The sequence below is a fragment of the Dermochelys coriacea genome, chromosome 11 (assembly GCF_009764565.3).
Source record: "Dermochelys coriacea isolate rDerCor1 chromosome 11, rDerCor1.pri.v4, whole genome shotgun sequence".
Classification (NCBI taxonomy): domain Eukaryota; kingdom Metazoa; phylum Chordata; order Testudines; family Dermochelyidae; genus Dermochelys; species Dermochelys coriacea.
Genome location: NC_050078.2, coordinates 57,610,166 through 57,631,252, shown reverse-complemented (window position 1 = coordinate 57,631,252; position 21,087 = coordinate 57,610,166). Strand labels below are relative to the sequence as shown.

General features: G+C 41.6%; 1 protein-coding gene across 10 annotated transcripts in view; it reads right to left on the bottom strand.

The window, feature by feature from the left end:
• CCDC150 (coiled-coil domain containing 150) overlaps positions 1-21,087 on the bottom strand; it is a 47,480-nt gene that overhangs the window by 6,169 nt on the left and 20,224 nt on the right. For 4 of the 10 annotated variants that reach the window (XM_038421488.2, XM_043505505.1, XM_043505506.1 and 1 more), the window contains 16 exons: positions 18,423-18,547; positions 17,970-18,147; positions 17,378-17,446; positions 16,548-16,640; positions 14,911-14,994; positions 13,003-13,110; positions 12,834-12,896; positions 8,654-8,782; positions 6,588-6,757; positions 4,701-4,794; positions 3,679-3,848; positions 2,658-2,784; positions 1,797-1,991; positions 1,121-1,189; positions 873-1,034; positions 410-496 (listed from right to left, as the gene is read on the bottom strand). In XM_038421488.2, coding sequence (XP_038277416.1) covers positions 410-496; positions 873-1,034; positions 1,121-1,189; positions 1,797-1,991; positions 2,658-2,784; positions 3,679-3,848; positions 4,701-4,794; positions 6,588-6,757; positions 8,654-8,782; positions 12,834-12,896; positions 13,003-13,110; positions 14,911-14,994; positions 16,548-16,640; positions 17,378-17,446; positions 17,970-18,147; positions 18,423-18,547 — 1,923 coding nt within the window. Of the gene's footprint in view, positions 1-409; positions 497-872; positions 1,085-1,120; positions 1,190-1,796; positions 1,992-2,657; positions 2,785-3,678; positions 3,849-4,700; positions 4,795-6,587; positions 6,758-8,653; positions 8,783-12,833; positions 12,897-13,002; positions 13,111-14,910; positions 14,995-16,547; positions 16,641-17,367; positions 17,447-17,969; positions 18,148-18,422; positions 18,548-21,087 lie in introns of those variants that run through there. The other 6 variants (XM_043505503.1, XM_043505504.1, XM_038421482.2 and 3 more) reach the window with 6 other exon arrangements.

Below are 21,087 nucleotides of genomic sequence, written 5' to 3'. Positions count from 1 at the left end.
GGTTTGGTGTAATGTCATTCACAATGGTACAACAGCAGCTCACACTGCTTAATGGAGAGGACAGATGTGCAGGTGTTTTAAACTTGTCGACATACACCAGCCATTGAACCAGGTAGAAACTGACAGACATGGAGAGAACTTCCTCTTACAGGCCTAACTAAACTATAATAATTTGTATAGAAGACTATTAAGAGCTCTAACAGAAGAAGGGCCTGGGATAAGCACCAGCCAATGACCATGGGGAGAAATAGACTGTGCCTGCATCTTACTTCCCACTTCATCAAAGGCTTGCTCTTAACACTTAAAGGGCCTCCCAGTGCATGTCCCACAAACAAATCTTGTCATCCCCAAGAAAGGATAACTCTTGCTTTGTACCAGAGGATCTCTTCTTTCCCACTATTGTACTCACCTGTTCCGACTCTACACTGGCTTCTTTCAGTTTCTGCTCAGTTTCCTCTTTGCATTTCTTCAAGTGTTTGACTGTATCGTCTAGCTTCTGGAGAGAGAAAAATAACACCCAAACCTCTCTTTATTTTGCTCATGCAGGACATAACACAAACCACTTCTATATAACAGAATGAGCAGGAATCTGGACTGGAAAGTTTTGGTAGAATAACTCCCAGCCCAGTAGGTCAAATATTCAGTTCCATAAAAGCACATGCCATACATTGCTGTCCATGCTCCAATAAGCAGCTATAAAGAGAGTTTATAAAAGCCCCCTTGGCATGGGAATGAGCACCCACCACTGGCAATAGGACCCTACAGTTATGGCCCAGCAACATGATCAGAGGCAATAAGCATTCAGACCCCAGGACAGGATCATGCAGCTCAGCACGGACCATACTGTGTTTCCAAGGCTGTGAGCATTTTACCTGACATTGGTTCTCTAGCTGCTGCCGCACTTTCTGCTCCATTTCCAGCTGGGCCTCCAGCTGCCTGTTCCGTGTTGCCACTTCATGCTGGTTTTTGGCCAAGGTCTGCATCTCACTCTGAAGACTTGTTAACTCTGACATGAATTTCTGGATGCTCTGTGACTAGAGATGGCATGAAAGTGAGATCTCAGGGACCACATGCAGATTCTAATCTAATGGGAAGGGGAAGTTGTATAGTGAGCTCCCACCTGCTCATAGTTTTTCTTCTGATACTGCTCCTTGATCAGCTCCATTTGCCTCAGCTCAGATTCAATCTCCTGAAAATAATTTTAAATGAAAGGAGGAAGCTCCAGTGAAATTGTTTCATGTGACAGAGCTTGGGCTGCTCCAAACGCCATCCTTACTGTGTGACTGAGATTTGGAGTAACACGTGCTCTGCTGGGGACGAACAGGCAGCAGAGTGGCATTCGAGCCCAGCACAGAGGATCCTCATTAAGACAGGGAGAGGGAGGCACAAACACCCAGCACCCAATAGTGTTCTACTGACTGGAAATCACTCTTTATAAAAGGACACAAAAGCGGCCAGAAGCTGTAGGCCCTTCCCTTCAGCATGACCCATTGGCAAAAAGATGCCTTATCCAATCCACTGAACTGGGAAACAAAGGATTACCATGAAGTGATCTGTCGAACTATAGAGTGACTCCATAGCAAAAAGAGCATTCAATGTAGGAAAAAAGACACAAAAGACAAGCATTTCCCAGCTGTTACTGACACTATCAGACTCCTTCTGGCACGAGGTTTTTTCCATACCCAATGACAGTATCCTGGCCTGCCCCACTGCAGTGACAGCAGTAGTTCTTCCCATTCTGAGGAGAGATGGTGTATGAACGGGGTTTTTCAGAGTGAAAAGGTATCTGCACAAACCTTTATCCTCTCTGTGTTCTGGATGTTGTTAGTTTTGGAGGCCAAGTAGTGTCTGATTTGAGCTCTTTGGCTCTTTAGCTTTCCCCTGTAACTGACCAGGGACTTTTCCAACTCCATTATTTTCTGTCGCAGCTCCCTGTTAGCCCGGGACACTTCAGCAGATTTGGAAGAAGCCTCTTCCAGGGCTTTCTTCAGCTAGGAGGCATATAGAAGATGTTAGTTCATGTTCATCCCCAAAAATGTCTGGGTAGGGTAATCAGAGACACGTATTTCCTGTGAATATCACCAAGAAGAGAGTGCCTGGTAAGTAGCAGGTAAGCTGGATCTTCCAGTTATTCATAGGGAATGAAAGAATACACAGGTTAACCTCTGAGTTTTTGAATACTGAATGATAGAAAGAATATAGCCCACAACAGACCAAAGAAGCAGAGACCACTGTTTTACTGCCTCTTCTCTTCCATATACCATGTTTTTATGACAAGGAATTTGTAATAATTGGAGGCTGCTATCAAACATCATACAATCTTCAAACTATAGCCTTTTGGTCCTTCCTGGAAACCATATTCTAATTAATCTTTGGTTTATTCCATAGGCCCTAGAGGGAAATACAGTTAGGTTTGAACAAAAAACGAAAGGGAAGGGACAGACGTGATAAATACATCACTAACTATGCTACAGCCACCAGAGCATCACTTTGTCAACTGCAGACCAAAACTCTCTATGTTGCTACCATGTTGATATTGCAACACAAAAGGGGACAAGAAGTGTCATAGATCACTTTTGTTTTCTTAATGTTGGGAAGCAGAGCTCTTCTTGGGAAATTGACCATGGAAGGAATCTTGCAATTCTGCCCCTCCTCACCTCAGCAGATTCCCTGTGACCTGCTTTCCTTGTAGCCTCTCGCTCGGTCTGAAACTGCTTCTTCAAGGATTCCAAGCGTTCGGTATACAGCTTTTCTTCCATTGTGGCTTCTTCAATTAGCTGCTCCCTTTCAGGAAAAAAGGAAGACAAAAGCTATAGGAAATAAACCATACTGAGTGAATTCATAAACACTACAAGTGGGAAGACCTGGCCACAAAAAGAAAACAGCAAGAAAAAGTGATGGTCCAAAAATATTTTCTGTGCTTGGATGGGCCTCATTTTGCCACATTATGTGCACCATGAAGATTTGACTTAACTTTTGAAGCATGGCAGTCCAGGAGGCCAGTTCAATTTGTTCATCCAACTGCAGGTTCAGCACATTTCTTTCCTCAACAACAGCTCCAAATAGAAATACAAGACAGATTCTCCTTGTCTAAGGGAGGCTTTCCTCTCAGAGCCAGCAGGTGGCAGCTCTAGGCCAGCCTGCAGAGTTCTCCTAGGAGAATGAGGCAGACTGTTCCAGCTCATAACATTCCTCAAGGAACTCTAAGGAAATCATGAAGGATTTCCATCAGCAAGCAGCCTGCAGTTTCCAGGAGGCAGACTCCTTCCCCGCCCCCATCCCCTCCTGGCAGTACAGGAACAATAGCCATAATGCAAGGCTGTCAGTGGCAAGTGCTGCCAGCCACGCAGGCATGTCACTCACTCAAACAGCAGAATAGTGCTCCTGCATTCTGGGCTGCGCCACATATACAGCCCAGAGGAAAGACTGGGCTCCATTTGCAGCCTTCCAATACTGCAGAGGAGCCTGGAGAAGTCACTGCATCAGCAGGCAAACGGCTCATTCGTGTGGCTTTGCACCAGTCCATCAATCCACCAAGCTGCTGGCTCAACAGCAACACCACAGACATTGTTGCTGCAACTGACAAAAGTACCACTTGTGGAAAGGGCCACAAGCTCTGCAGCTAGAAATGGAAAAGCAAAGTGTTCCTCAGCCATGGCGCCTTGCACTTGTTCTTACCTGCAGGCCATCAACTTCTGATGCTCAATTTCTTTCCTGTTCAATTCTTCCTGAGTATGTATCAGCTTGCTCTGCAGGGTACTATTGGCCTGCAGAGCTTGTTCCAAACTCAAAGCAAGTTTCTTGTTGTCTGCTCTAGCAACTTCTAGTGCTTTACAAAGTGGGTCCACCTCAGGAGTAAAGAGAGAGAGATCTAACTTATATTTAATTGAATGAGAAGAACTTCTATAAACACTCCTTCCCTCACCACCTCCCCAGTAAGAACAGAAGGGATCTTTTTTCCCAGTCAGTGTCAGTTCGCTCGACTGGAACTCTGGCAAATACAAATGGTGTGTTAGCAGCCTCTGCTTAATGACTATCGATTGTGGGCAACTGATGGCCAGTGGGAAGTCCTCAGACTCAATTTCAGAAGACCAAGCATCACATCCTGCTTTCCATCAAGGCTTCACAGGACAGCAAACTTCCGTCCAAGTGAAGGCTGTCCATGACTGACATAACCATGATTGACGCTAACAACTGCCCTGTCTATATTAAGGGCAAAATTGTCTTCAAGTGTTAGTTAAAACAAAATAAAATTGTGTTTTAAAACCTTTCTCCTGGTATAGACATGGCCCAAGAGATGCCTCCAGCAAAAGACTAGACTAAATATTTCTAAGTTTAAACACAAGCAGCAATGCCTCCCCTCCCCCTCCCACCCCCAAAAAAAAAAAAGTAAAGAGGAGAATGTGAAGAACAAAATAAAGATATTCATGAGAAGGAAATGCACATTTCAGAAACATTTGTCCACATTCTCTGTTCCCATTTGAAGACAGTTGAAAGTTTACCTTTCTCAAGGCATTTCTGGATGGAGTAAAACTTCCTTTCTATAATCTCCATAAAATGATCTACTTCAGTGTTTACAGATTTTGCCTTGTAAGTTTCCCGGCAGGTACTCCCCCACATTCCATCTTCCAAAAAAGCAGGATGGTTCAGTACCACAGAACTAATCCAACCTGTTATCATTGGAAAAACTTGGTCTCTACCTGACTATTGTGCTGAGTTTCTATGACAACCATTTTGGCCTGGTACTGTTCCAATTCTGCCTCTAACTTCTGGATTTTTTGTTGGCTCTGGGTCCTGCAAACAAAAGGAGAGAGAGAATAAAGAATCAATCAAGGGGCATGGTTAACAGTAAAGCTACCTATGCATTCTTCTCCCCTGTAGAGCGAGGTTGTATCATGTTTTCTATTTTCAAAGTATCTGGTTTGGACTGGAACTAAATTTTAATTTCAGTCAATCTTCTCTCTCAACTCCCAATTTCTTCCCCCTCTGATGCACACCATGAGATGATAAATTGGCTTCAGCCACTGCTATCATACCACTTGGTGTATTCCCAAGCAGCATGTAAAGGTAGAGCTAACATTGTCATTTGGCCTAGGCATCCAAGGTCAGTTTTAATTTTATAGCATCATCGAGTTCCCAGCACAATGATTTGCTGTGCAGCAATGTACAGCTATCTCCCATTCATGAACATCTGCCACACACGGATTGCTGGCCTATGGTATAATGACTGGCATTATATACATGGCTGACAGGAGTTGCCTGCCTATAAACGCCATTGTAAATGTGACTGCATGCTTCATTGGCTCACATCACAACTGTAATTACATATTCTGCCAACTCATCAATCTGAAACTTTCTTTTACAACTAACACAGAGTCCACAAACATAGGGAGGAAAGTGTTGCAAATTCTCAGATATCTTTGATCTGTGAGATTTTGGGTCGGGATGTTAACTGGTTCAAACTAGAATAAAAATCACAAAAAATACAGAATAAATTCTGTCCACACAGGAAATGGAGCAGTCTTTCCATGTGCTAAACAAGTTAGATCAGAGACAAAAATACAGTTAATGTGCTATTTACATTTACACTACAATCTCCTCTCTGCTAGATGCTTATATAAGATCCTATAGGGATTAATAATCAGATATTGGCTTTATAATAACAGAGCACTGTCCCTAAAATTTAAAACAAGCAACAGTTACTACGCAAAGTAAGACAAATTGCAGGGTATGTGCACCCTGAAATTTGCAGAAATACTCAAGGAGTTATGCCTCAGTGGGGAAAAATTTTATATGTTAGCAGGGATCGGCAACCTTTTGCATGCGGCCCATCAGGGTAAACCCCTGGCAGGCTGGGCCGGTTTCTTTACCTGCTGCGTCCGCAGGTTCGGCCGATCGCAGCTCCCACTGACGGCAGTTTGCAGCTCCAGGCCAATGGGGGCTGCGGGAAGTAGTGCAGGCCGAGGGATGTGCTGGCTGCCATTGGCCTGGAGCAGCGAACCGCGGCCAGTGGAAACTGTGATTGACCGAATCCGTGGATGCGGCAGGTAAACAGCCCGGCCTGGCCCGATGGGCTACATGCCAAAGGTTGCCGATTCCTGAGTTAGGAGTATTAAAACCAGTCTGCAGAAGGTTTTTGGATGTTGACTCCCACTATCCCCAGTTATAAATCCCTACACGTGACTGACTTCTGGAGATATTTTTATGAAGTCTTGTGCAACAGGCACACTGCACTTAATGATAGTTGGTTAACAGAGAAGGCAGTGTATTCTCAACTACAATCCTTACAGAACTGATCATGTGTACATGAGGGGCAAATCAGCTAGTGCTTTACCACTGCTATGCCTCCATTCTCCCAATATTTCAGAAAAAACTAACTGCAGGGATTATAAAAACAAACTGGGTTCACTGGGAACTACCTTATCTAGTCCTATATAGTCTGCTTACTTCCCAAAAGGCAGATAATCGTCTTGAGCCCCAGGGAAAGAGTCAATGATCAAGCCTGGCCTGATTCCCTGGCCTGGCTTGTCTAGTTTTTCACGACATTACAGATGCTGAGAGTTGCAAAGAGTTTCAAGCACAGTTACCTGTCTTTTCTGAGCCCTGTGATCTCAGAATCCTTGCGTCTCAGCTCAGTTTGCACCTTCTCCAGAGCTGCCTGCATCCTGCTGTGAGAAGCCAGCACATTCTCCAGCACAGATGTCACCTTGTCGTTATCCTCCTTTGCTTCTTCTAGCTGGCGCTGTAAGTTTGCCATCTAAAATACAAGAAAGCAGGCAGAGGGGGGAAATTGATTAACTTCCAATAAAGACTACTTTGATCATACTCTTCATATAAATCATAAGTAGGCTACACCCCCGCAGGCTCAGGGAAGATTGGTCTTGTCTTTGTTGTATTAATTTAGATGGAATCTATGGGCCAAAGGTGTTAACATAACTCAGTCACTGTCCAACACTAAACAGTTTTAAACAAGGTTTGGTATACAGAGATTTCAGCCTGCTTAGTACCATGGCAAACACACAACTGTTTCCTTTCCCTTTTTGTTAAGAGATTTTTAGAAGGAAAAAACCCTTGTCTGATAGTTGTTTTGATGGTATTAAAGATGGTAATAATTGTCCTTTTGGGGAAAAGAAAAGAAATAAGTAGAGATGGGTATGAGCAGTTGTTCTTTTTCTTGTTGTTAAAGTCCAATCCCACTACCTAAAAAATAAAATAAGACACACGCACAAGGAGAGAGAAAAGAACAGCAAAGATAGAAAATGAAGTTTCTGTCTGATATTGACTTTCACTTGCAATTTCACTGCTGGAAAAACACAGGCACAGCACATGGTCTTATCCACTCTGAGACCTAGTGAACTTGTACCAGCATGAGGCTATTTAGGAGGGCATTGCATTTAGCTGCCTCTTTCTGGTCACAGGCTTTCCACTATGTTACAAAATATAATCTGGCCAGATAAGCCAGAGTTTTATTAGGCAGAAGGAAAAAGGAGGGGGGATAGGAAAGAAGAAATAACGCAGGGAAGGAAAAGCACATACTTTTGGGCGGGATGGGGAAAGGAAGTCTCACATCCCAAGTGGTATTCGGGATTCTGCTGGAGCTAGTGGGAGTGTCACCTGGCTCCCTCTCTCTGGCCTGGTCAGGACATCTTTCAGGATCAGGATGACAAAGTCCGAAGAGACAGTGAGAGTGGCAGCCAGTAGCCAATTTTTCTTTCTAAAGTCACTTTCTTAAGGCCTCCAAAAAGGAGTGGTTAATGGACTAATTCAGTCTGTCTTTTGTACCTTTTCCCATATATAAACATTTGTTATGATTTGTGACATCTTATGAATTTTCAGTCACTAATTATAGTTTACCTCACAATTAGGGTAAATTTATAGGCCCAATTATCAGAACATCTCCTTCAGCCTGCATTTGAAGGTATGCCAGGAAGAGAAAAGTTCTCCAGAATTCCTCTCCATTTCCCACCCTTCCTTTGGTGTAATCATCAGAGGAACCTGTCATTCTGGTTAAGGAGGGCCTGCCCTAACCCATGCAACTTTACCAACATAGGTTGAACATGCTGCCTTTGTGGCATTCAGTTCCCATCAGCATAGGGAACGAGCGAGCGTGGAATACGAACTCTAATAGTATGTTGCGGTATTGTCCACTATGAAGTCCACATTGACTATGTTTCATCTGCCAGACTCTGATTTGCACCCTTATTCAAAGATTTAGGGCCCAACATTAAATATAAAATTGGGGATTCCTCATACCCATTTTACGTAAGTGTTAACTCCACTGATTTCAAGATAACTCCTGACTTACACTGATATAAGAGGAGAATCAGGTCCCAATTGCTGATACAGAACTTTCCAAGTAAATATTAACCCCTGGTTACCCCCTGTATGTTGCTGGCATCAACCGCCTACTTTACCAGTGACCATCAGTTGAAAGCATAATACTGCAAAACATTATACAGGATTGTACAGCACCTTGAGACTCAGGAGTCAGTATTCTACACACATTCCAGAACCAGTATTGGAGCACTGTTGTCCATGTAGACATCAACAGGCTAATAAGACTTATGTTGAAGTTTAAATTTGCTGTGCTGGAATCTGAGCCAGACTATAGCAGATTTGTCTCCTTTTTAAAAAAAAAATCCTGTTTCCTTGCCTTTTGCTTCTCCCTCTCTTCTATGGCTTCCATGTTCCCCTTAATTTTCTGACTCTCTCGCAATGCCTCATCACGGGACTTGATTGCCATAGAAAATTCTTCTTCTTTGTGTTCAAGGGTGGTCTGTGCCTTTGCAAAGAGACGGAGGAAGAGGATGAATTCTAGTTTTCCAAATCACAGGAATTGGTTCTAATAGTTTACAATTTAAGGTGGTGGAGGGACTTTACCAGCGAAATGGTCCAGATGTCCTGAAATCTAGACACCTTGATTCGGTATTTAGAACAAGAGATTTTATTTTTCAAAACAAGCATTAGAAAGAAACTGCCACCCCTCATTTGGCCTTGGTGAGGGAGATAAAGAGATGGAACTGGAAACTCCAACTCCAATAGGGGCAGTAGTACTTTCCTTCATGGGGCATTAAACCCCTTTTTGACTTTATGAAACAAAAATCCAATATTTCCTTCAGAATCCAAACTTTAAATAAATTAAACATGAGTAGCAGTGAAACAAGCATACGTGTTTTCTCGTGAATCTATTGACAGGATTTATTTCCTTGGTTTTATTTCTAGAGAATAGTCTTTAGTTTAATGGATTTTTAAATATTTGTTACGCTGTCCAGAGTCCTGGGTGCTTTATCAATAGTCATTACAGTTTCTCACTGCAGATCAATCATTCTTCAAGCATTTCCCCATTTTAGTGCATGTTACTCTTTGTTACATTTACTATCATTAGAGATCTGCAATATTTTATATAACATCTGACAAAATTAAAATCAGATGAAATAAGAAATTCAGACTAAGCAAGAAAAGAGCCACTGCTCACTAATCCCTCAGTAAACACAATCCTTATAATCCACAGTTTGTAACGGAGCGGAAGGAGGGACAAGTCAATTGTTTGCAAAATCCAAAGGCCACTTTAAAAACAAATAGCTAACATTTCATGAGACTCCCCTGGATATTGCCAGCCATAACTATAGCTCTAGGCATAGGAATAAGTCTCTGGGTATACTGCTTGTTTTAATATTAAAAGAGAACACAAAATAGGTAATTCAAAAAGAGATGGCAGAAAGGAAGAGATTTTAGCCAAACTCCTAACATATTGCCCCAAAAATGGAAACCAGAAGCAGCCAGTTATATTTTTGGAATTAAAAATAGTAACTTTTAGTGACGTCCTCTGAGTATCAGGTACACAGTATTCTCCAATCTCTGCTTGCCAAGGAAAAAAAACTTTAAGACTAAAATACTTGGCTTTCTCAAAATCAAAGGTGATCTACTTTGTGTCACCCAGGGTAACTCAATTTGTTTCTACTCTGTTCCTTGAAACTTCCACTTGTAAATCAGGTTCACAGCTTCTCAGCTGGATTACCAAGATACAATTTAGAACACAGAGGGCTTCCTTTGTCCCAATCCCATTATAAACCAAACCTGATTATTGTCTTCCAACAAACTAAATATATAGCATCAGTCAGAAGGTGGTCTGGCCTTTTTACATCAACAGTTCAGACAGGACCACAACTACATTATCTCAAGTCTAGAATCAGAAACACTTTCAGTCTGAAAACTTTGTCTTGTAAGTGGACTTCATTAATTGAGCCTGCACCTTTCTACACAAGAAGCTCCCACGGACACCTGTATTTGGTATTTTCCAGTATTTCCTCATTTTCGCTAACAATTTAATTATTAGTGCCCCAGAAACTGTCTTAAGTTTCCATCGTCTAGTTCAGAGGTGCCCAACCTTATTACACAGGAGGGACACATAAACCTAGGCACAATCTTGTGTGGGCCAAACAGATTCTACATATTTTAATAAGATTTAAAGTCACCTGTATTGATTTATATTTTAAGTTCAGCTGCTTTCATGTGTATTTGGATAGGTTATTTCAATGTACAGTATTATCTATTTATACACTTGTGTAAACTAAAATGATGTACACATGATGATAAAATGCTCATGAATCGGCCGTTAGTAGATTGTATTGAAACAGGCCATGGGCCTTATAAAATGCTTTGGTGGGCCGTAGGTTGGGCACCCCTCCTAGTTTGTTTCAAAGTCTTCACTCACCATCAGGAAATCATCTTCACTAAGTTCTGCAGACCATTCAGCTTTCAATAGCCTTGGAGTGAGGATGTCTATTTTACCCTCCAATCTTTCCTCCATGGTCTTAATAGCATTTAACAAAGTCCTCAGAGAAATTCTAGAAGAGTCACCACATTCAGAAGCAGACTTCCTTGAATGTAGATCCGGCATGAAATGAACCCGGTGTGAAGGGCAATGGACAGTAGAAGTATGCGATCCAAAGCCTGCAGCTCCCTCTCCCAAACCACCCACATCTGACCTAATGTAATGAACACTGGGCTTCTGCTGCCAGGGCCTCTCTGGGGATTTCCTTCTTTTTGGTGGCATTGTTGCTACAAAACAAACCAATCAGTCCAAGTAGATAGAAATGGGTGGGAGGAGGGAAAGAGGAAGAAATAAAGAAAACCAAAAGATCGCACAGTAAGGTAACAAACTACCCACAAAATGTCTATCCCACTGAAGACACAACAGAGGCCACGCTCACAGATGCTGCATCTTATTCCTGCACTGCGTTACTTTATAAAGCCCTTATAAGCCATTTTAAAGCATCATTTACTACTTCTGATTAATCTGAGGGGGTTTTTTCAGTTTTCTTTCCTAATACTTTGCAAGACTAAATTTTCCACAGCAACTTATCCAGGGAAGCTAAATCAGTGTGGTTTCCTTTCAGATCGTAGTAGCACTGAGACATCACTTTTCACCAGTACAGCATTAGAACTATATGCAATGTCACTATGCCTTTCCCCTTCTTTCATACTATATACTGTGACCTCACCGAGCAGAATGTAACAGCTCACCATCTGGAACTTAATCTTGCGTCATGTGTGGCAGAACATTCTAAGGGTTCTATTCATGACTCTGCCAATCTCTTGCTGTGAGACCTTTCTGTGTCTCCATTTTTCCCCTATCTGTAGAATGAAGATAATATTAAGTTATCTTTGTAAATTGCTTTCCAAAGTTTGAGGGCATTCGGATAGTGGATTTTGGTGTGGATCTATGACTCCCATTACCACAGCGTCAGACTGTCTCACAATCTTTACAGTATCTGTTAGAGCTATTTGGGAATTGCTTGATGAAATATTTATAATTATCAAAAAATTCCAATTTATCAAAAGTGAAACTTTTTGCAGGAAAGGGTTAAGTTAGATGAATTTTTCAAATCAGTTTTAGAAAAAAAATTGAAAATTCTGTTTTTCAAGTTCAAAACAACTTTTGATTTTCTAAACATTTTAAGTGCCCCAAACCAAATTTTTGTTGTTGGATTTTTGGTTTGTGAAAATTTGAGATAGGCATCCCAGTTCAGGAGGGGAAAATGTTTGTTTGAAAAGTAAACGCTTTTCTGCCCAGCTCCAGTATTTATCCCCCCTGACATCCCTGTGAGGTAGGGCAGTGTTACAGGTATGACAACTAGATGACTTATTTGCCCATGAGAGGTAAGTGGTAGGGCAGGGAATTGAACCAAGGCCTACTGCGCTACAGGATCCCATCCTAATCACTGCTGCATCCTGCCTCTCTAATGTGTAGTGCAAACTAGCATGGCACATACTATCTCTTGGTTACCAGACAGAACTTATAAATTTGCATATCCTACAACTTAAGCATTTTCCTTCACCCCTTTAGGAGCTCTCCAGCCCACAAGAACACACTTTAAGGCACTTTAAGGCAGTTACTGTAAACTGTAATTTTCTTTAAGACTCTAAAGGATTTCCTTCTCTGACCAAGAACTAATTTGCAATATTAAACTGGCACTCTCAGACTTCTGTTTCTTCTCAGACACCCAAACAAGACTAGCAGAAAACATGGCCCAGTGCACCAAATAAAACCTGCAAGCTCAGTACCTCTGCCCAGTGCAACATAACCCCTCTTTGTGCTGTTCCTAACAAGATTGAATAAGTGATCTAGATCAGATTAGGCTGAACATTCACAGCCTTCTTCCTTTTCCCTTCCCAGAAAAGCAACCAAATAACCTGTGACAATGTATACTTTCTACTGTGAGCCAGGAATAGACAGACATGAAAATTCCTACAATCCCACCGATTTGACAAGTTCCAGTCCTAAACACACACATTACATTTGCTGGAAAACAGCTTTGTTGTTTTGGTACCTGCTTCAGCTGAGCTTCCATCATTTGCATGTTAATCTTCACAGAGTCAAGTTCTATATTCACCTGTAATTTATAATAATAAAAGTTAGTATTAAGCTATTGATGTTCTTGAGGGGAGCAGTTTGACTCTAATGCTGAGAACTGAAGAATCCTTTGAGTTTGATTGTACCTGAGTATATTTAGTCTCCAAGGCTGTACGCAGCTTGCGAAGGTGGCTATTCTCTGAACGTGCATCTGCAAGAGATTGCAGTTCTTCCCCCAGCTGCTGTACTTTGGTCTAAAGGAAAAAGCAGAGACACAGTCAGCATACATCTCACTGCACCTATTTAGTAAGTGAAGAGAAGGAATGAGCTTGAGACAGCCAGAGAAGCAGAGAGAGAGAGAGTTTGTACAACTAAAAGAAATTAACACTGAGCAAAGTCTCAGAATATGAGGAGCAGCAAGAGAGTCACTTTATCTTCACATAAAGGCAAAATTAAAACAGGATGAATCATTTTACTATAAAGCTCAATATAGTGTCTTGTCCCCTCACCTATGACTATCATCAGTATATTTAGGAGTAATTCTAGCTCACACATTTACCTCTCCAAGGTAGCTCAGAAGATTAAGAAAAGAAATGGCTTCTTCAATAAACTTGCAGGCTCAGCTTGGGGAGCTAATGCGCAAACACCACACAGCTTGGCAATAGCTCTTTGCTACTTAGAGACTAGTGTGCTCCTGTGTGGCCAAAAACTCTCCCCACACAAAGCTAGTTGATGTACAATTGAATCTAACAATGAAACTAACAACAGGATCTATGAGAGCACAAAACATAAGTGGCTACCCGTCTCCTAACATCAGGCCTTCTGTTGCAGGAAAGAACCTCCTTGACACAATCCAGAAGATACTACAACTGCCAGTTTTCAAAGATATATAGGAGGTGCTTTGCCACCAACTCATCAATAAAAGACCAATATGGACTTTGTTACCGACCATCTCATCACATTGTGGTGAGCAGAATGGTAACAAGCTGCTCCCCCTGTAAGAAACTCCTCCCTCATCACTCAGCACTTCACAAGAGACTCCTGGCCTCGAGTTGCCATGCTATTTCTGGTGCAAACTCAACCATTTCAGATGTGGTGTGCAGCAAACGACCAGCCCTGGGGACTCAGGAACAGCCCTCTGTGTAGCTGCAGTGAGGCTGAGAAAACTGTACACCTATGAATAGCTGTTCATCTCATGCTGGTCTATCAGGACTTTAAAGCCTCCACAAGGATGCCCCTGAAGCTACAATGACTAAAGCATGTGTAATGCCTACCTAAGCCCTTTTGATGCTTCTTACATTTTTCGTTTTTCATCTCTTACCTCCCATGTTATATTTTTAAACCTTTTCCCATCTTTATTATACCACTTGTGCATTCACTAATAATAATAATCACCAGATGAAGTGACGCTACACAAACATGCAGCTGTCTCACCATGTAAATAGCCACCATTCTCTCCACTGGTCCCTTCTATGCTGTTTTTCAAAAGCACACCAAAATCCATACACCCCTTTCCCAAATTCTAAGGCACCCATCCGCAACTCAGAAATGAAAGTATCTCACTTTCACCATCCCCTTCTATTGTGCACTTACTTCAATTTTCTTCATCTATATTTATAACCATGCTGTCTGGTCCCCTCTTATTTTACTCCTTGGAATAATTTGCTTATCCAAGACACTCCAAACTCCCAAGCTCTCTTTGAGGGTTTCTAAACATGCATGTTGCTTTAGAATGCCCCACTTTCCTTCCTCGTTACTCAATGATTTTCATACATCCTATGATATGTTTACCCAGAATCCTATAGCTGTAATAAGTGAGGCATCTCAACCCAGTCTTTTACCTAAAGGCAATAAATGGTCTGAGTAGGATCAAAGACAGTTTTAAATCCCAAACTACTTAAAAACATCTGGCAGCTGTTGCACAAATAACATCTACAGAAGGAAATACAAGAACCTCCTTCCAACTGTAATAGTGAAGGTGTGGTTAAATAATCCTGGATCAGCTGGGTAGAAGGATTTCTGAACAAACTGAAATAAAGGCAAAAATCAGGTACCTGAAGCTTTCCTTTGTCGTAGGCCAATTTATTTTTACTGTCAGTTAGCTCTGCTATAACCTGTTCGACCTGCTGTTGAGCATACTGGGAAAACAAGAGCAGAGGTCACCCTCTCCTAGGAAAAACAAGCCAAAATGGACTTGGGCTTCACCATCTTGTTTCTCCCTGAGGTTTAGCCCTTTTCCCCTTCAAGTTTTAGCACTACCTTTGTCCTCCTGTTTTGTCCAGATTTTCATTTAAAAGTGAACAAGAGTTCTCACCAAGTGAAACAACAGAGCAGCAGAAAAATGTAGTTGTACCACCTTGGTACTAAGCCACCTCAGCCTATAGGAAGAAGCAGGCATACACTGGTTCTCAACCATCTACACCAATCTCTGGATCACAGAGCCTAACCTCAAGCACAGGCAGCAAGAAAGTGAATGGCAGAAGAACCTGTCCTCTGGCAAGAGGGAAATGAGAAGAAAAGCAAAGGAGAGAGAGTGGGGAAGACAAGGGGATTAGAGAAAAAAAAAGGTTTCAGAGTGAGAGGAGGTACCAGAAGGAACACAGAATGGGAAAATTATGGAGATGAACTATTTTTAAACTTCAGAACATTCTGTTGATTCATACCCCTATAATGGGTGATTAACTATTGTGAAGCTAATTTTGTGTGCGGAGGGGAGATGGTAAATAAACTGTAACTTTTTATATTCTAACTTTAAAGAATGTAACTATCTTACAATTAATTTTGATCACCACATGACAGACATTCATAAGCTGTTTCAGCTGAATTGTCTCTAGCTTCCTGATTTGAGGACCTATTTACAATGAAGTTTTTCTGAAAGTCTCACGTTGACACAACTAGAGTAAACAGTTTTTACTACCATGAGACCTGGACCTGCTCAGTACAGTTGGAGGACACAGTGGTAAAAACTCTGCAGCTGGTCTGCACTAACGCTTCCATTGTTTCTAGCACTGGACACGTTTCAGTGCAAGAGCAATGGTGAGAGAGGACAGGAAAAAGGACAGCAGAAATGACATCTCAAAGTACCAACAGAAGTGTTAGCCAGATACAAGTCATTATCTTCTATCTTTTGGTGTATATACCCTGAAGTCCCACCTACACTACATAATGGAACAGAATACTCATGGGAAAATCCCTGATATAGTTATACTTCAGGACCCCATGGGTACATACTCGGGGGGGCTAGTCGGAGTCACTGCCTGTGCTACCCCGGCTACGTGGCTATTTTTAGCACTCTAGCTCGAGGAGAGCTAGCAAAGGTAAATCAACACAAGTTTGGAATCATACCCCTAACTCCAAGTGTAACCATAACATAAGTGGTCCCTTCAGCTAGTCATAAATCCCTCCCACACAGCATGAATACTTTTCACCCTTTAACAAATTCAAATGGAAACCTGAAAACAAAATTAACATGTAGCCGTTATTTTATTCTTTTGTCTCCCCTCTCTCACATTCCATTAGTTTGGAAACTAGGCACAGAAATATCATGTGATCAGGATAACTAGTTCAGATTGCAGTTTGACTCTGGAACAGTCACTCGCTAGTCAGAACACTAGGGTTACCTACCTATTTTAGAACAAACTGAAGGCGAGTGTACACAGGCCAACAAAAGCTGACTGAAAACTCAGGTTACCTGCTGTTGTTCCAGTGTCGCCAAGCGATCCATTAGCCTCTTGTTCTCCTTCTCCAGATTCTGCAGTGTGGATCTCATAGCACCCATTTCTAGCTTCAAAACAAGAAAAAATCCAATTCCAGTCATGTCTTTTAAGTGTCTTGGATACAATACAAATCAATGGACCAAATTTCAACCCCAAGTGTGTGAATTATTCACAGGCCCTCATACCCAGAGCTACTTGCTTTTACCTTCCCTTCAGCACTAGTGATTCAGACTTCCCCAAAAAGTTAACCTGTCAGATAAGCTCAGCAGTAACTATTCTGCAAACACACTCAAGTATACATCACAGATCCAACATTTAAAATGCAGGTTTGAGAGAGCTACACAGAAAGTAAGTACATACGCCCTCAAAATTCAGTGGGGGCTGAAAATGCTGTTGAGGTGATACATTCAATTGCTAAGGAACAGCAAGAGTCTCATGTGACCACCAACCTCCTGCAATGGTGGAAGCTGTAGTGTAGATCTGAGTCTAACTACAGATAATATAGCTGTAAAAACAACTGAGTTCTGTCTCACCACAGCTACAATCATTGCTATCGTCAAAAGGGCTGCACCAATGGTAAATTATGGCTGTAAAGTTTCCTAAAGCAGATACAATCCAGCAGTCCAGCCCAGAGATTCAGGTCTCCCTTCCAGTCCATCTGGCATCACTAACATCAGTACTAGAGAAAACTCTCACCTCCCTGTCACAGGTTCAGTTAAGATAACACTGTTTGTACTTTGGATACCAACCCAAAAGAATGGATAGAATCAGAAGTCAAAGCGAAGTCATGCATACTTGGTAGTACCTTGTTCCCAGTTAGTTCCACTTCCAGTTTGTTCCTCTCCTGTGTTATGTCACTTGCTGCTTTCTTCATCTGCGATAAGGAATTAAAATAAAGTCACTTTTCAAATCAGCCAAAAAGGGTCTCTATCAGATCCACCTAGAGATCCATTAATACTTCCAACAGAGAGATGCAGCACTTCATCTCAGACAGAAGGATCACAGACCAACTCTGAAATTTGAAACAACTGTATACAGTGGATCCCTCCCATCCTCTTTCTCTTCCTTACTACACATGCACGGCACTTTCCTCATTTCCCTTCCCTGACAGGGCAAAGCAACATCATAACTGCTACATTGCAATCTACTCTCTTATGTTCATCCACTAGACATAGCACCAATGTTGTCTGCAATGACGCCAAAGAATCAGAATGGAAGGAGGCCAACTATTATGTTCCAACCCATCTTTCCACATTTGCAGAGAATATGAGACTATACTACTTCACCATGGGACCAACACTGGGGAGGATGGGAATTTTAGCAAAGCAAATGCAAATGTCTTCTACTATGATACACCTTTAAAATAAAAATAAAAGACAGGAAAATATCCGTTGTACTTCTTGCTGAAGACTCTCCTTCTCCAACAGTAGAGATCCTCTCTCTTTCAGTGCTGTCTCCAGTTCACCTCGTAGTCTAGCAATAGTAGACTCCAGGAGCACCTTCTGTGTGGTTGTCATCTCCTCAGCTAGGCATGCTTTTTGTCTGCAGCCAGAATGCTCCGTGTGCAAGGCCTCCCTGTGTAAGTGATACAGGAAACAGCTGGGTAGGAGTTCTATACATCACAATCTTAGATTTCATAAACAGAAAATGGATTTTACATTATATACTACACATGCTTATTGGTGGCTGTTTTATTGTGTTCAAAAGTCCCGATTAAGTGTCAGCCAGCAGGAAATAAATAGAACCTGTAGGAGGCTTGGAGAGATACAGGGACCAGGAGACACCAAAGATGGCTAGTATGCAATGGAGAAAAGATCAAATGATAAAGATTTAGAATATTCCTCACTCACAGCTCTTTTTGAAGTTGGGCTTTTTCGTTCTGCATGCTTTGCAGCTCTCCTATAATGTTGGCACGGGCAGCATCCAGTAGCAAGTCTTGTTCCAGCAGTTTCTGAGTCATCCTCTCCTGTTCTGCCTAAAGACGGAAAGGAAATGTCAGTGTGAAAATTCAGATTATACAAAAGTCTACAGCAAAAAAAGACTGGTAGACGGCACAAAGTTGCTATTTAAACCAAAGTTCTCTCTCTCCTGGTCAGTTTGGAGCTTTCTTAGTACTGGATATTATAACACAACTCACTCCAGTTTTTCAACATCTTTCTTGAAATGTGGACGCCAGAACTGGACACAGTATTCCTGTAGAGACTCCACCAGTGCCAAATACGGAGGTAGTATAACTCTCTATTCCTGCTTGATAATCCCCTATTTATACATCCAAGGATTGCATGAGTGCATGGCCATAGCATTACACCAGGAGCTGATGTTCAGCTGATTAGCCGCCACCACGACCCCCACATCTCTTTCAGAGTCATTGCTTTCCAGGATACAGTCCCCCATCCTGTAACTATGACTTTATTTTGTTCTTAGAAGACCTTGCATTTGGCTGTATGGAAACGCATTGCCTGCTTGTGCCCTGTTTAGCCTGTATTATTTACCACTCCCCCACTCTGTGCGTCATCAGCAATCTTTATCAGCAATGATTTTCTGTTTTCTTCCAGGTCATGCATAAAAATATTAAATAATGTAAATATTTGGTGGTGTTTTTCGGCCTGGCCAAAATACCCTTGTAAGTAATGCAAGAGAGCATAAACACTCTTTTTTTTTTTTTAATTTAAAATCTGTACTTGCTATTTAAAGGGTATCCATCCATAAACTGGAATTTCTTTGATGATTTTTTTAATTTACTAATCTGATAATGTCTCTTTTAAGTAAATAGTTAAGTCCCAGAAGATAGAATGATAGATTGCTATCAGTCTAAGTTTTGAATTCTCTATCCCCAGGGAAGAATGCTTTGTGCCATTCTCTGATGACACCAACTGGCTGACAGAAAAATAGTTACAGATGCCAGAATGAGCAGGGGGGCTAGTTCTGCACTGAAGAGAAGGCAGGAATTGTGTGGAGGAAGGAAAGTATAAGAGAAATATTCTTCTTTTCTCCAGAGGAGACAGAATAAATTTCAGAAGGTGATACATATTAGAAAAGGTGACCTGGTGAAAGACTGGATCTAGTCAATTAAACACACCCTTGGGTACCAAACTGTGCACTGATTCTATCTTCACATTTCAGAGTAGCAGCTGTGTTAGTCTGTATTCGCAAAAAGAAAAGCAGTACTTGTGGCACCTTAGAGACTAACAAATTTATTAGAGCATAAGCTTTCGTGAGCTACAGCTCACTTCATCGGATGCATCTGGTGGAAAAAACAGGAGAGACTGATATACACACACAGACAACATGAAACAATGGGTTTATCATACACACTGTAAGGAGAGTGATCACTTAAAATAAGCCATCACCAGCAGCGGGGGGGGGGGGAGGAGGAAAACCTTTCATGGTGACAAGCAAGGTAGGCTATTTCCAGCAGTTAACAAGAATATCAGAGGAACAGTGGGGGGTGGGGTGGGAGGGAGAAATACCATGGGGAAATAGTTTTACTTTGTGTAATGACTCTTCCATTCCCAGTCTCTATTCAAGCCTAAGTTAATTGTATCCAGTTTGCAAATTAATTCCAATTCAGCAGTCTCTCGTTGGAGTCTGTTTTTGAAGCTTTTTGGTTGAAGGATAGCCACTCTTAGGTCTGTAATCGAGTGACCAGAGAGATTGAAGTGTTCTCCAACTGGTTTTTGAATGTTATAATTCTTGACGTCTGATTTGTGGACAGTCTCTACGTAAAAGAATGAATGGACACAAATCAGACGTCAAGAATTATAACATTCAAAAACCAGTTGGAGAACACTTCAATCTCTCTGGTCACTCGATTACAGACCTAAGAGTGGCTATCCTTCAACCAAAAAGCTTCAAAAACAGACTCCAACGAGAGACTGCTGAATTGGAATTAATTTGCAAACTGGATACAATTAACTTAGGCTTGAATAGAGACTGGGAATGGAAGAGTCATTACACAAAATAAAACTATTTCCCCATGTTATTTCTCCCCCCCCACCCCACCCCCCACTGTTCCTCTGATATTCTTAAAAAGAAAAGGAGTACTTGTGGCACCTTAGAGACTAACAAATTTATTAGAGCATAAGCTTTCGTGAGCTACAGCTCACTTCATCGGATGCATAAAGCTTATGCTCTAATAAATTTGTTAGTCTCTAAGGTGCCACAAGTACTCCTTTTCTTTTGCGAATACAGACTAACACGGCTGCTACTCTGAAATCTGATATTCTTGTTAACTGCTGGAAATAGCCTACCTTGCTTGTCACCATGAAAGGTTTTCCTCCTCCCCCCCCCCCCCATGCATCCGATGAAGTGAGCTGTAGCTCACGAAAGCTTATGCTCTAATAAATTTGTTAGTCTCTAAGGTGCCACAAGTACTGCTTATCTTCACATTAATTTTCATTTTGTCAAAGATATTACTTGTCATTTGAGCAGGAGGAGGACGGAGAATTATACGATAACGTGGTTTTACATTTTATTGGGGTTTGATACCAAGTGTTCAAAATCAACTATGTCAAG